General features: G+C 35.9%; 1 protein-coding gene across 4 annotated transcripts; it reads right to left on the bottom strand.

The window, feature by feature from the left end:
* Positions 1–4,496: 4,496 nt before the first annotated feature.
* On the bottom strand, positions 4,497–14,770 carry LOC130938244 (uncharacterized). Of its 4 annotated transcripts, none has more exons than XM_057867143.1 (15): positions 11,794–14,770; positions 11,572–11,700; positions 11,310–11,495; positions 11,181–11,227; positions 10,750–11,062; positions 10,333–10,468; positions 10,026–10,235; positions 9,277–9,381; positions 7,623–7,819; positions 7,293–7,508; positions 6,942–7,217; positions 6,671–6,818; positions 6,443–6,576; positions 6,144–6,230; positions 4,497–6,065 (listed from the first exon to the last, which is right to left on the bottom strand). In XM_057867143.1, the coding sequence occupies exons 1-15, from the start codon at positions 14,497–14,499 to the stop codon at positions 5,979–5,981; spliced, it is 4,977 nt and encodes a 1,658-aa protein (XP_057723126.1). In that variant the 5' UTR covers positions 14,500–14,770; the 3' UTR covers positions 4,497–5,978. The 4 variants fall into 4 exon arrangements, with proteins under 4 accessions (XP_057723126.1, XP_057723124.1, XP_057723127.1 ...); XM_057867141.1 differs by having other exon boundaries at positions 4,498–6,065; positions 10,333–10,474; XM_057867144.1 differs by having other exon boundaries at positions 4,498–6,065; positions 10,026–10,232.
* Between the last annotated feature and the right edge of the window lie 827 nt (positions 14,771–15,597).

Genomic DNA, 15,597 nt, shown 5'->3' with positions numbered 1-15,597 from the left:
CCTTGTGAGGCAGTATCTGACTTGTTCACGAGCCGAGGTGCCGCCTTCCGAGTTTCTCGTGAGAAGGTGTGGAGTGGTTCCTGCAAGAGACTCCGATGCTTAAGTTAGCAATGATTTTAGGCAAGTTTTTAGTAGAGTAGAATGTGAATATACCTGAAGGGTGTCAGTGTATTTATAGTAGAGTTGATAACTACCTTTTGGAGTAGTTTCACCTTTATCGTGGATAACTGTTTCCTTTATCTCGAGAGTTTGTTGGAATCTATCTTTTAGTGGAGATAAAGATAGTGGGAGAGATTCGGCGATACAGTTACTTATTTAGATAAGTAAAACTGCGTCTTTTCATCGTGTCCGACCTCTTTAAAGAGGTCGAGTATGCAATAGAGGCTACCCTCTTAGGTGGACCTTTCATCCTTATTGGGCCTGACTTTTGTGTTTTGGATCAGGGTATGAACAGTTGTGTTAATTTATTTTTTTAATTAAACTTAATATCCATAGATATCGCGGATATTTATTTCTCCTACGGAAAAAAATAAATAGGAACCCATGACAAAAATAAAATAAAGATAATAGTATTTTATTAAATGAGAACAGAAACAGAGAGAGAGAGATCCTCATCCCATAAAAACCCATTATCACGTATAAAAATGAATCACCTTTTTATTGATACATCGTGATTTTTTTTAATAGTAATAAAATTTAAAGAGTACATAAAGAATGGTAAAGATAAATAATATTGTTACGTATTTTTTTATTGAAAAATTACATAGGTAAGGTTAAAATATATAGGCTAAAATTGTAATCGGATTTATATTTCTGTTGGGTTAAATTTATGGATAGTAGGATATTTTTTGTTGTTGAGATTAAGATGGAAGGATTGAGGAGACAAAAACTTGGTGAAGATGTAAGCTAGCTGCCCAGAAGAGAAAATAAGGAGAAGTTTCATCACTCCAGTTTGAGTTTTTTGTCGAACCAAGTGACAATCAACCTTTAAATATTTGGTCTGTTCATGAAAAATTGAATTAGCAGCAATATGAAGGGTACTCTAATTATCACAATATAAAACCGATGGGCAGAGAAGAGAGATGCATAAAAATTATAACATATTTAGTATCCATTGAAGTTCACAAGTTATTTTGCCAAGTGTACCATATTTTGCTTCAGTGGATGAGCAGACAACGGTGGTTTATTTCTTGGTCTTCCAATAGATTAAGGAGCTTCTCAAGAAAAAACAATAGCCTGTTAAAGATCACCGATCGTCAGGACATTTGGTCCAATTAGAGTCACTAAAATCAAGATGAATTTTTAATTCTCTTGGAAAAAAATCCAAAGCTAGTGTTCAAATATTTTAACACATGTTTGATGATAATTCAGTAGGAGATTCTATAAATTGACTTAATTGTTGAGTGGCATACATGATGTCTAGTAGTGAGATAGATAAATTGCCCAACCAAACGGCGATAAACAAAAAAAATCGAATTGCAAAAGACTATTGTCTTGTTCTTGGACCAGTGAGAGGTCCAAATTTGGATTTGAAATGGGATGTTGGATATGAGTGGCAAAACGGGTCGAACCCGTCGAGTCAACCCGCTGACCCGTTAAAAAAGGCGGATCGGGTTATGATTTGGAACCTGTCGAATTAAAAAAGTCCGTCAAACCCGCATCACCAAATTTGGGGTTTTGGCAAGGCGAGCCGGCCCGCGCGGGCCAAAGTTTTTTATTTTTCTTTTTTTATTAAATAAAAGAGTGATTACTACTACAAAATTAATAATTATATAATTTTCGAACACTTTTTTTACATTTTTATTTTTATTCTTCTTTTAGTTATTAACTTTATTTATTTTATTTTATAATTTCGTATATATGTTCAAATTATGTGGCTTATGTTTTAAAATAAAGATGGTTCTATTGACAAATATTATTTTGAACAATTTTATTGAAGTTAAAAATAAAAAAAAGATAGTAAAAAATTATATTATAATTTGTCTATTTTTTATTTGTATTTAATTTTTTAATTATTATTTTTTGGTTAATTTTAATTAATTTTATTTAAAAAAAATAACATCAAACGGACTAGCCCGTCGGCTCGCTAATCCGCCATAAAGTGGGGCGGGTTAACATTTTGAACCCTTCCGTCCCGTTTATAGTAGAGGCCTAGTCGGGACGGGACGGGTTGGGACATGCCAGCCCGCTTTGTCACCCCTGCAATGCTAGATATGCCTCTCAACATGACCTAGGCTACCCTCTCACATGGATGGACTGGAGCAGCGATTGAAGGAAGAGTGGGGCAACTGCATTGGCGGAAGCAGCTTGATGTGGACGACCAGGATGACGTGAATGTTCCGGCGGTGTTTCGAGTAACAGACTTCAATCGTGTGGCCGCTGCTACTGCAATGCGTACGTAACTTTGAAGAACCACTTGCAGTTTTGTAGTTGTCGTTCATGTTGGATGACCAATTCAAAAACTCTAGTTAGTAAGGATAATAGGTCAAGAATGAGAACTGTTCATCCAATCCTTTGAGAAAATGAAATATGAAATCTTTGTGATTTGTGTGATGTTGCTGTACAGGAACAAATCGGGAAGGCGAAAATGGACGAGTTTCTCCAAAGAGACTTCAGTGGCGTAGAGAACTCGATGACAGACAGAGTGTCCTGCTTGAGTGCAGAGACTTCTTCTTGCAAACTCAGCGATTCGAAAAAGATCACTTTGAATAAATTGTTCTTTCAAGAATTGATAACACTTTGGATTATAGAAAATGATAAAGAATGAAACAGTCAAGACAAGACTAAGTTGTTACAACGTTTTCAACTCGAAAGAAAAGGATCATCAGGCAGAAAAGATGAGATAGAATCGGTAAGAAATTCATATTTAATTTTGAAAAGCATAGCTATAGTGAATGATTTATTTCATGAATGATAATTATTTCCAATGAGAACAGGTAACTAAGACTAGGGTAGAATTTCTACTTGGATGAATGTGATAAAGATTGGTTGAATCCTGAACTAAATTGAAAGATTGATTATTCATTGTGGAGTAGGTTGAAAGAGTTTTAGGATCTAAATTAGTTAGTTTATCCATAAATGTCAGCAGAGTTCGAGAAACTCTGATACCATAATAAAATTGAAAGAGTACATACGTAAAGATAAAAAATATTATTATGTACTTTTTGATTGAAAAATTACAAAGGTAAAATTAAAATATACAGATTAAAATTATAGCCGAATTTATGTATTTTATTTTACTGAATTTATGAGCTCTTTGTTGTTGTTATGGTATAAAGCGAAAGAATACGTGGTTTTAGAAATAAAAAAAAGAACTAAGTAAATATAAAATGACATTGCATAACTTTCCCACTATCCTAAAATCCTAGATATCTTTTCAGAAGATGTGTCCCAAAATTAGAGAGCACTGCAAGTTTTTTTTTTTATTTAATTACTTCTCTATTAACATTTTGGATTTTTAGTGCCTAAAATTTGTCCTAAACTATGTAATGCATTCTAATTTCATACGTAATTGCACTTAATAAATGAAATATGTTTTAGTGAAGTATAAAATTAGACAAAGTGTGAAAATTATAACTAGATTTTGAAATAAATATGTATTATATATGATGTTTTATTTTGTATTTTTTTATTATGAAAAATTTTAATTCTTTGTTAAAAAATATGCTTCACTCTAGTATGATCTTTAATTAATATAGCGGTTGATATACCAAAATTTTTTATTTTTTTCAAAATTATTGATACAATTTGACACAACGGTCTAAAGAGAAATATAGAAAAAAAAACATATTAAATTGTATATTAAATTTCATAATTAAATTCATTCATGTGTTTATTTTAAGTAGCTTAATCCTTTTGGTAGAGTGATTTCATAATATAGTGTTAAAATTTTTATAACAAAAAATTGAGAACTCAATTGTTGTTAACGGCAAAAAGAGACAAAAGTCAGCAAAATTTATGCAAACAAACAACTTAGATTGGTTAAGTATTTAGCTCATTCGTCTACGTAAATAAGTATTAAAAATCGAATCCCCTAGTATAAACGCAGGAATTTAGTAGCCAGCAAATTTCGATCTACAATAAATTAGTGTTTGTCCTTCCAGACTAGAAAATACCACAAGCTAAAAAAAATTGCACAAACTTCAAAAGGTCATACTATAGGATGCAGTGCTTTTGAGAAAAAAAAAAAAACATAAATATCTTATCTTTTATCATAAAAAAAATATTTTTTTATCAAATTAAAATATAACAAATTTTTTTTGTAAATAAGAGACAGATTTCTCTGATTGTTTTAATTTAGTATATATAACCTACATTTTTAAAGGTTAAAAAAGTTTTTGTAACTAAATTTGATGAAAAACTTTATTTTCGAAATAAATAGAAACCTATGTCATTTTCTTGGTGTTTTTTAATAAAGAATACTTTTTCACAATAGAAAAATAAAAATATACTAAATACACACTTTCTGCAAAAAAATTAGTTAATTTTATTACAATTTTTACTTTTCAGTTTTTACCCAACTTTACTCTTAGAAGGAATTTCGTACTAACCGTGCCCAAGGCTTCAAAATAGACTTGAATCATTAGACAATGACCTCCATAAGGGAAAATTTAGGTGAAAATTTAATATCGGGTGTAATAGTGCATGTTTATTCCACAACCTTACACATCATCTTTTGACTTTGGCAAGTGAAGATTCCCGACGATTCCCAGAGCGCTAGGACTTTCCGCTATCAAACTCCATGGCTCTTTCATCCGCAACTAAATAAACTCAAAAAAATGGCTTATCTATTATTATTAAACTACAACATTCCAAATGAAACTCAAACAAAGACCTAGAATCGAATTTAATTATAAGTTAATAACCTTTTAACAGAAAGATAGGAGCCAGGAAAAAGATTAGAAAATTAAGATGCCAAATTGTGCAAGATTGCACTAGCATATAAAATAATGAAGTACAGTAATCCATCCCAATCGATGGTATATCCTAAAAAAGTACAGGACAAAATTGTGTCAAAACCTTTCAGCCTTTTGCTCGCTCACCTATAGTTGCCATCTGCAGCTATAATTGGATTCTATACTCGACCACTGGAAATCCTGATTCCCCCAACCCAAAGAAGAGAGAGAGAGAGAGAGAGAGAGAGAGAGATGGAAATAAAATACAGTAGTCATGCGGATCCAGAGGATGGAACCTCCTCAATTTACTGCTGAATGTATACCCTGGCATCCAGCATGTTCCATCACGGTATCACTAAAGGGAGAAAAGTTGTCCATAAGGATCAGTCAAGGACACTCCTTTTTCAGCCACAGTGGCAACAAGCTGACATCTTTGACAAATCTAATTGTAGTGTAAGCTATACATTTCCTCTCTATTTTTATTTTTTTTTTCAAACACTTTTCTTTTTGGGTGGGGGAAGAGGAAGAGAAGGATAATCCTTCCATGGCAGCAGAACAATTTCCCCTATTACAAATGCTATGCCTCCCCAACAATAATGGGCAATTATTCCATCATCAAAGGGCTTAGGTATCCTCCCACATCATCATGGCCAACCCCAACATATTGTGGTGTTCTAGCAAATACCAAAACATGCTTTATTGTATGGATACAAGAAATGAATAGGATGTTTTCAAAATTAACCGTCTTGACCAATACTCGGTACCAAACACCACTGTCTGAGCTCTTCTAAGTCATCCTAAAATGTTTTTCGCCATCATTCTCCCTGTCAGAACTTGTTTCCTATTGAACCTGAGAAGTATTTCACAAATTTTAAATGCTATATATCCCAACCGATGTATACCAAAAACTTGTTGACATGTCTGAAACTTGCAACTTTATTTGCTTTAACCATTCGTGCGTTATGCAGAAATGCATCTGCTGACGAGTGGAACGGGGCCACACCAGACACCAGTTGGATGCCAAACCATGTCAAACTCAATTCTTCAGTCCAGCAAAAAGATGTTATCAATTCCACCACAAAACTAGTTTACAGCTTCAAAGAAAAGAACCTGAGGTTGTAGATGCCCTTTTTCACACATTGTAAGAACATCTGCCCATCCACCAATTATCTGGATATTGGGAGACAGATGTTTGAGCAAGAACAACAAAACGTGATATATCAGATCATTTAGAAAGACTCAACTCACCTTGACAGTCTTGTCATCATACATAATCCATTGATCATGGTCATGACTGTAAGCAAAGCAATGATAATGTTGGCCATAGTAGCAAACCTGAGGTTCAATTTGAACACATTAGACACTACAATAGTACAGAAAGACAAGGTTTGGATCGCAAATTTTAAATCATAAAGAAATTAATCTGTTTATAATTAGGAAATTTGTTTCTTCCATCATAAGTGAAAATAATCTCTTACAGCTGCATAGAAAAGGTAATAAATGTAGAACATAAACATTCCTTGCATATTATCATTCAAAATACATACCACTGATACCAAGCTATGGGTTCTTTTAGGATCTAAGCCTCGATATAGGACACTGATGTCTAGTGCAGTGCTCAGGGCTGCCACAGTGGCTGTTATATCATCAGCACTCTCGCATGTATTTTGCCAACCAAGAACTGAAAAAACAAAATTGTAAGAGAGAGCCCAACAAATCATACAAAAGATATGGAACCAAAAGATAAATCATTCCACATGTCACAATTGAGGCACCTGTCATAAAAACATGAGGTGGAGTTGAAAGAAAGTGATGGATGTAGTTAAGCTTGCCACAACCACCAACTTCTGGATCACAAGCCAATTGATGGTTCATCTCCACAAGGTTCAATAGCTCATCAAAGGAACTTTCAAAACACATAACCTAGAAAGTGAAGAGGGATAAGTTACACAAGAAGAATAATAGTTTGTTCATGTTTCTGCCTGCATTTAATCAGAAATCTATAAATTGTCAAATGTTCAAAGAAAAAATCCTTCCTAGAGATACCTTCATTGTTCGTAATGCGTTGGCATTTATATTGTGAAAGAAGGATGTATACTTCAAATGTCTGGACTCGAGACCACAGTGATAGCAGTTCATTTGCTCAAAAATGTCCATTCCGAAAAGTGAATGTGCTATACAAGTATTATTTGCACAATCCCAAGATCCCATGCAATTACTTTCCACTGACTCGGTGTCAGAAACACTTGAACCACGGGTAAATGCACGATGAAGGCAGTCAAATATCACTGCAAGTACCTCAGAAGCATCGTTCATCTGAGCCTGTCAGACAATGGTATATCAATCACATTGTCCACAAAAGAAAGCTTTTACCTCTTTCTATGTTAGTGAAGTTACCTCCTGGAAGAAGTTACTATCTGGATATAGGTTGCTTAGAGCTATTCGCAGGGAAGTAGGTGCTACTGCTTCTCTCCTTGAGTCCTTTGATGCAAGGTCCAAAGCAGTGAAGATCTCATACAATGCACAGACGACACAAGGATTGCCAACATGATCATGCTCTGATCTTGATCTGCCAAGAAATTCCTCCCGAAAGCGTCTTAAATGCCATAAAGACTGAGTTCATGCAGAGGCGAGAAATTGTTTAAGGCTTTAGAAAACAATGAATCAATGAAATAAAATTCCAGCAAGATTATTACAAATTGGAAAACTGACTTTCAAAAGATCTACCTGTATAATAACATTGAGAAAACAGTTATATTCACCAACTTCATTCTTTAGCCCAGTACCAAGCAATGTAGTTCCATTTGCATCCTCAGTTGAGTCTTTCTCTGTTGGAAAACCCAATGAATCTACTTGTGAAGCAGATCTCTGAGACATTCTTAAACTAGAATCCATAGGCAGTTTTCCACGTGCTTGATATGTGTCTGAAATGAATGATCTCTAACGAGGTTAGAAAGTGATCAAGGTTTCTGTAATTATTAGAGGATGGGAGATGAAATAAACATTGCGTTTCTTAAGCAGCTATAAGGTTCATTATAGCTTATTAAATACAAACAGGAAATATACGCATCCCTGACATGACATGGTTAATAATTTATGCCAAGTTAGCATCCAACCCAAACAGAAATATGGATACTACGACGTTCAGTAGCTACAGATAAGGCGAACACATAAAAAAGTTATAAAATTCTGTGCACTAGAAAGAAAAAGAAAGTGAACACTAAGTGATCAGCAAGCAGTATAACATTTAGCCCAACAACGGACAACAAATCTCGAAACACTCGGTGAATGGGAGCAGTCCAGGTCCTAAATGCAATCAACAGGCAGATGATGTGAAGATGTAGGATCAATCATTCATGTCACAAAAGCAAAAATAAATAAATCATTGAGAAAGTTGGCATTTGAATTTGAATTTGAATTGAAACGAAAGCAAGCCATCTTTCCAGCCCAAATGGCAGAGATTTGAGAATTTCCACCCGCATCCCTCACATAAGAACAATGGTGCTTTAGATTTTGAAATTGCACAAGCCCTCTTTGTTGAATGCTGAAATTAATTGTGAAATTAGTTTTGAAGTTCTAAAAACGACGGTAACCTTGGAGTAACAGTTGAACTATTTCCATGTGATGACCTGAAGATCATGGATTCAAACCGTGGAATCAACCATAGATGGTTCGATTAGGTTAGGTTGCCTACACTATACCTTTTAGGTGCAACCCTTTCACACTACATAACATGGGATGCTTTATAGAGGGCTGCCCTAAAATTCTGAAAATACATCATAGCCAAGTATCAGTGCATCACATACTTCCAGTGAGCCAATACCACCCAAATGCAAGGCAGTCCTTGTAAAAGACATTTTACAAAGGTGTTTGGTTAGCTACAAAATTATACAAACAGCAATTATATCCCCTTTGAATCTTAAGCACTCTTTAGATATATAAGTCACCCAATATATTTTATGGACTTTTGCCAAAAACTTTGGGGTTTAGAAAACCATGGAGGTTCCTCTTTATAATACTTTGTTTAGGAGTTTGTATATTCCCATGAAACAACATCCCATAATCATTCCATAGTTTAAAGATATTTTGCAGTGTTGATAGGGCTACTTGTACCTCTGTATCTGTGCACCTTATAGATTATAGGTACCCTAAATGTTACCTAAATGGTTATCTACTATGGTTGTAAATATAACTATGCAAGCAGTCAATGAAAAGTCCATTCCATATAAAATACTGGCAATATCCTATTACTTAAATCTGAACCTAGGGCAGATATTAACTGTCCACAATATGGCACTTATATTCCTGGAAGAAAAGGTATATGTTAACAAGTATGAATGCAACCTCACTAAATATGACTGAAAAAGGGGGGAAAATATACCCAGGCTTTGTCGTACAGCTTTTTTAAGATCAGCTTGGAATCTTTCCTCCTCCTCATCTTCTATTTGCAGATCTTTCTTCGCCTTTGATACATTGCTTTCCCACCCTGATGGTACAACCAACCATTAGCAAACGGGTTTCTATATTTTGGAAAGTGGAGTAAAAAATATCTTAAATTAAATATAAAATATTAAAAACAAAAAAAACAAAATTTGAAATGATGCAAACAGGGTCACAAACTGAAGATTTTTGGCTTCGCATATTGACAATTCTGAAGGAAAAGAAACATAAGCAATACTATGCTAATAAATTTTTCAAACATAATAAAATTTTATGTTGAATTGAATTTAATAGTCAGAAGTATATTGACCCAAAACAACTATTAGGCGGAAAAAAAAAAGGCAATTAAGAAAAATCATAAACTCGACAAGCGTTGTCAGAGAAGATATAACTGACATCACTATACCATACTATTTGTATCAAACAAGATCAATTAAGATGAAAACTTTGTGGCCACATTACCCACTTGATTTCCCAGACACGAAATAAAAAACAATTATAATCCAAACTGTCATAAAAAAGATTCCAATAGGGAAACTTGCCTAAATAATGAAGAAAAAGCCAAATAAGTAAATAAATTATGAATAAATTAAATATGACAAAAAGCCATAACTAGATAAGAATTAATATGCATCAGCATTACAGGGATGAAGTTTGTGGGCAAGGTTAAAAATTAAAAATAAAACCTACCATTGTTTGCATCTTGATCATTATGGAATTTAACATGCTCTCTTGAATGTCTGTCAGTATGTGCATCCTCAATATTCTTTTCCAATGAGACAGATTCCAATTTTCCATCAACCATTTTGGAAGAATTCCTATGCCGTTTATGCTTTTTCCCTGCACGACGATCAGGCAACTGATGACCATTCTCTGGAACAACTCCATTAGGTATACCTGCTGGAGGTAAAGAAAATGTTGACACCCTCTAATATTCATAAAATATAAAGGAGAAACCACTGCTTTTTAAGAGAGCTTTAGTCAAATTAATACCAACCTTGTTTAACAGTTGGCTGATGCAATATCTTTTGATCAGCTGAATCAACTGAATATTTATTTGGCACCAAAGAACCATTTTTAGTGGTGACTATCACACTATCCACTTCACTAGGACAGCAATTCTCATCAGCTGACTGCTCCTGGGAATAGAAAAGGACAAAAAAAGGAGCTCAGAGGTGTATTACGAACAATGCTTAATTATAATTTACAAGGTATTCCTCAAGTCGTACATTTCACAGTAATAGAAACTTAATGACTAGTGACATTCAATTTTATTTTCTTGTTCCAATCTTTGTACTTTGTTGCTTCTCTCTTTTATGAGAATTAAGCTTTTCTTAACTACCAAAAAAAAAGGCAATGACTAGGGAAAATGGTCCCCTTACAGTGGAAGGAACTTAAAAAGAGAGCGCCCAACCTGTATAGGCAGTTTTACATGATCATGCACATCTGGCCCATCAGCAACTGTCTTCAACTGAGCATCCTGAATTTTGTCCGCAACTTCCTCTAAACATATCCCGGACGATTTCTTTTGTAATTCGGCAAGGTGTTTTTGTTTGGCTTCATTTTCTATCCTACGCTGAAATTCTAAAGTTTCCTCAAGCTTTTTTTCCTCCTCTTCTAGCTCTATTTTCCGTCTATATTCCTCTTCCTGTTGTTCCAAGTAATTATCATTCATGGAAACAAGCTCAGGATCTTGAAAGTAACTATCAGGTGCAACAGTATTGGAACTGCAGCCAAAGCACAACAAAAACATCATTAAGAAGTGTTACATTGTCTCGCATTCAAGCTATAATTTCTGTTATTGTAAATAACTGGTGAAAATAAGGTTTAGAAACATATACTCACTCAGGACTGCTAGCTTGCAGCAATAGCTCCTCATGACCACTTGAAGCCTGCAAGAAATAGATATTTTTTAGTCAGTTTTCATAGAACATTGCACAATATCCGAGCAATTTCACCATGCATGATAAGGACCTTCAGATCTTTTGTTTTTCTGTGATCTTTAGTCTTCTTCTTATCTTTGGTCTTATCCACATTTCTTGTGTTCTCACTTCCCCCTTTAGCCTTCTTAGCATCACGTGCAAGTTCAGCCAAGAATGCTTCCCTTGCAGCATCAGACTTCTCTACTGCATCCTTCTCGGCAAATTCTTCTAAACGTGCCTAAAAGATCAAGCAAAGGAACATATGACTAAATGAAAAACGAGGAAACATCACACACAGTAATTTAAATACCAACCCTTAGGTATGACTTCACTAGAGGCAATAATATAGCCCGATAATCATAAGCGGAAAGAGGCCCAAGCTTGAGTTCAAATTGTTGCATCTCAGCAATATTTCTAATGATTCGAGCATCAATTTTGCTAAGCTGCAAAGGAAACTAAATGAGTTAGAACATCAGGGTAAAAGTCCATACTTGCTGTCATTTTAGTGGACATGTTATAAGAATCAACAAGCTGACCTCTATAGACAAGTGCTCTTTCAGTTTCTGAATAGCAATTTCTATACAACCATCCATTTGATGCAAGTAGTCTTTCATTCTCCATTCTTCTTCTTCACCAGATTCCAAGTCACATAACTGAGCAGTCACACCAGCATAAGTTTCTTCATATCCAAATTGATTAACATTCATTGATTCTGCTTCTTGCAAAACATTTGATATGGCATCCAACTCAAACCTATTGCCGACATTCATCACATCATTCTCACTTTCAATGAGCTCTTCTCTTCGTTTTCTTAAGACAGACTCATAGCTTTGCTGGACAAAGTCACCAACAATTTCCCTCTTCTTACCCTCTTCAAGACAAAGATCCTCTACTGTCTGCAGTGCTTCCTCATAACTCATTCGGTCAGACTTCTTCTCACATAGGGTCTGTAGTTGATAAAACTCCTTATCAAGCATCTTGATAATTTCTGTACCTTGGTGTTTATTATCTTCTTTGGTTCGCATCCATGATGTCAATTGATCCCCTATAGCTGAACCTGAATATATCCAGGATAGAAAATCATCATTATCGCTTGAAATACCATCATGAGAACTTTGGGCAGTCATATTATCCAATACAGTCCCCTGAGCAGCATCAAAAGTGACTTGTGTAACCAGTAAACACTCATCCAGAAGGAGGCATGATGCATCTCCATTGAGAACAATATTCTCTTTGATCTCAGGACCTTGATTGATATCATGAAACTCATTCATGAGACCATTACCTTTATCACCATATCTACCCAATCCGCATGCATGAGATAGCTCTTGAAGAAATTGGAGAATTTTCTTAAGCTGTGAAGCCCCCAGAAAGCATATGCACATTGGCGTTTGGTCGACACCATGGTTTAGAAATTGAGAACCAGCAGCAAGACCCTGAATCTCACCCATAGTAAATTGTATAACCTTGCTAAGGTGACTAGCAGCAAGATATTTGTGCTTAATAAGCATCTCAAATACTGCATGAATTTTCTCCAGAAGTTTTGCGCGCTCAGAATCATCAGATACTGGCCAACTATCAGCGAAAGGATGCGACATAGATAATTGGTTTTCAACGCCTTCTCTCACATTACTTGCAACAGCTTTACAATAGTTATTGCTTTCTGTTGTACAGTTATGAAGACTGTATCCCAAACCTTCTTTCTCATGGTAAGGATCAGTTGCATCGTTAATACAATCATAGTAGTCCTGTGTATGATGATCGAAGTACGAATCCTCAACTAATGTTGAACCTTTGAATTTCATTCTACTCTCAAGCATTTTAACTGCAGCAGAAAAATCCAGAGGCTTCCAAGAACAATTATGAATCATATCAATCCACTCACTGTCAACATTATGGGGCAGATGCCCCTGCAAATTCGGCGAGAGCATACCCATGTGCGCCTGCGCAAGATGTTGGCTGTGAGACTCGTCATCGTTAAATTTCTCATCACAATGGCAGCAAACCCAGAATTTCCATGTCTTATTGGCCTCAGCATACGACACAGCCTCCGCCAAAAGATCAATAGGCAAAGTATCCTTCGAAGATCCAAAGTGTGACCTAAGATCAGAAACCCTAACCCTAAGCAAGTCCTTCTTCATTTCCACACTCATCGAACTCCAGTAAGATTGCACCCATTTCCTCCTCTCAGCAGTAGACCCATTCTTCTTCGAATTCACATGCCTCCTCCTACTCTGACCAGTCGCTGAAGATGAATCCAGCCCCCTCTCATCCTTATCTACTTCGTTCGGAGATTGGGGCGACTCAGACTTCTGCTGCAACAGCCTCGCAGCGGCGACTCTCACTTCAATCTCCTTCCTCCTCTCTTCCGGCGTCTTCGTCACTTTCTTGATCTCGTTAGGCCTCCGAGTCTGAACCAGTCTCAGCTCCATAGGGTCCTCCGTCGGCCTCCGAATCGGAATCAGCCGAAATCTCTCCTCGCCGTTGCTCAGATTCTTCACCCAGCTCGACAGCGAAGCGATGTTCGACTTCTGAATCAGCTGCCGCAGCTCGTTTTGCACATGCGAAACACGTGCCTCGGGAGTCGACAACTTCTGATCACTCTCATCCTGGAAGCTCTCCTTCCCTGGATCGCTAGGGTTCTCTATCGCCAGCGCCCTCTCGCACTCCTGCACTACCTCCTCATAATCCTTCCCGTCGTTCGCGACCTCGAGCATCAAATTGGCGTAGAAGTGCGCGTACTCGACCGAATTAGGGCACAGCTCGACGGCCTTGCGAGCCGAATCGACGGCGTTCTTCACGTGCCGTTGCTTCGCGGTAGGGTCGTTCAAGATTCCGGCGACCTTAAAGGCGACGAATCCCTGGACGCGGTGCGCAAATGCGGAGTGAGCAGCGTTCTCTTGTTTCCCGCATAGCTCCTTCATGAGCTTCAGTGCTCTGTTGTGGTTCCCGCGCCGGAACGCCGTTAGGGCACGCTCACACTCGAGCTTGATCGCGGTGTAATCGGAGGAAGGACCATCGGATTGAGGCGGAGGAGGCGGCGGCGGTGGCGGAGGAGGAAACTCGATCCCGTTAGGGTTCTGAACGCCGTTATTGGTGTTGTTGTTGTGATCGGGAACATTGCCTGAGTCTTGTTTCTCCGGCGATGCGGTACCGTCGCCGACGACGGCGAATTGCGCCGCCGGAGAAGTCGCCGGCGAATGTTTGGACCGCGGAGCCGAATTTCGCTTCTTGTGTCCCATTAATTAAGTTAGGGTCTGTGTTTCTAGAGAGAGAGAGTGTGCAGAAGATAAATAAATATATATATATATATAGATGTGAAGAAATAGGAGAAAGAAGCGGTTGCCGGCGACAGTTACAGAATGATTTAGAAGAAGAATCTAGAAGGTTAGGTTAAAGCAAAGTGTGATAATGGGAAAACATAATGATAAAGGGAAATCAAATTAGAGAGAGGCACTTCGGTCACAGAGAGAGGAGAAAAGAACAGCTACCCAAAGAAGATGGGTGAGGGAAGCTCAGCGAGTGTGGGTGTGAGGTGAAATTATATTATGGGTGAATGCTAATATTGTATTCATTACAAAATTTTAGTGCGTGGTTTATTTGTGTTTTTATTTTTTATTTTTATTTTTAATATTTTATATTTTTTAATTTTTGTGAAGTAAAAAATAAAAATAAAAGGTAAAAATAAATAATAGAATATTTTTTTATAAAATTTAGAAAATAAAAAGTATTAAAAATAAAAATAAAAAATGAAAATGTAAAATAAAAATGTATTTATATATTTTTAAATTAAATTTGTTTGTCTTATATATTACAAAATATACCTATTTATACACATACTTTTACTATTAACATGAATTTTATATTTCTCATTGAGAAATCAAACTGGATACAATTTTCAGTGAGACAAGTCTCAATGTTTGGGGTAAGTATAAAGTTCTTTTTAAGGTTTCAATCGTCTTATTTAAGTCTCTAATATTTTAAAATTGATTTAATGCTGTTTTGTTGTTGGGGATCCATTAATAGAATTGGTGGTAGGATAAAATTGAGACGATTTTGAAACGTTAAGAACTTAAATAGGATGAAAATGTTGGGGACAAAAAGCGATACATAAAAATAAATTTTAATTTAATTTTATCTTTCAATAATATCAATTTTTACTGTACATTGTATTCAATTTTTTTTTAATTACATATAAGTAAATTACACTTAATTACATTACTTTTATTTTAAATAAATTTATCTTTTTATAATTTTACTTTTAAAGATTTTTAGTTATCATGAAATGTTTATTGTCCTATTTAACTCCCTAAGTTTTAAAATTGTCTTAATTTTATCTC

The sequence above is a fragment of the Arachis stenosperma genome, chromosome 1, assembly GCF_014773155.1.
Source record: "Arachis stenosperma cultivar V10309 chromosome 1, arast.V10309.gnm1.PFL2, whole genome shotgun sequence".
In the NCBI taxonomy this organism is placed as follows: Eukaryota; Viridiplantae; Streptophyta; class Magnoliopsida; order Fabales; family Fabaceae; genus Arachis; species Arachis stenosperma.
The sequence above is the reverse complement of the archived record's forward strand: the minus strand, read 5'-3'. Positions and strand labels throughout refer to the sequence as shown.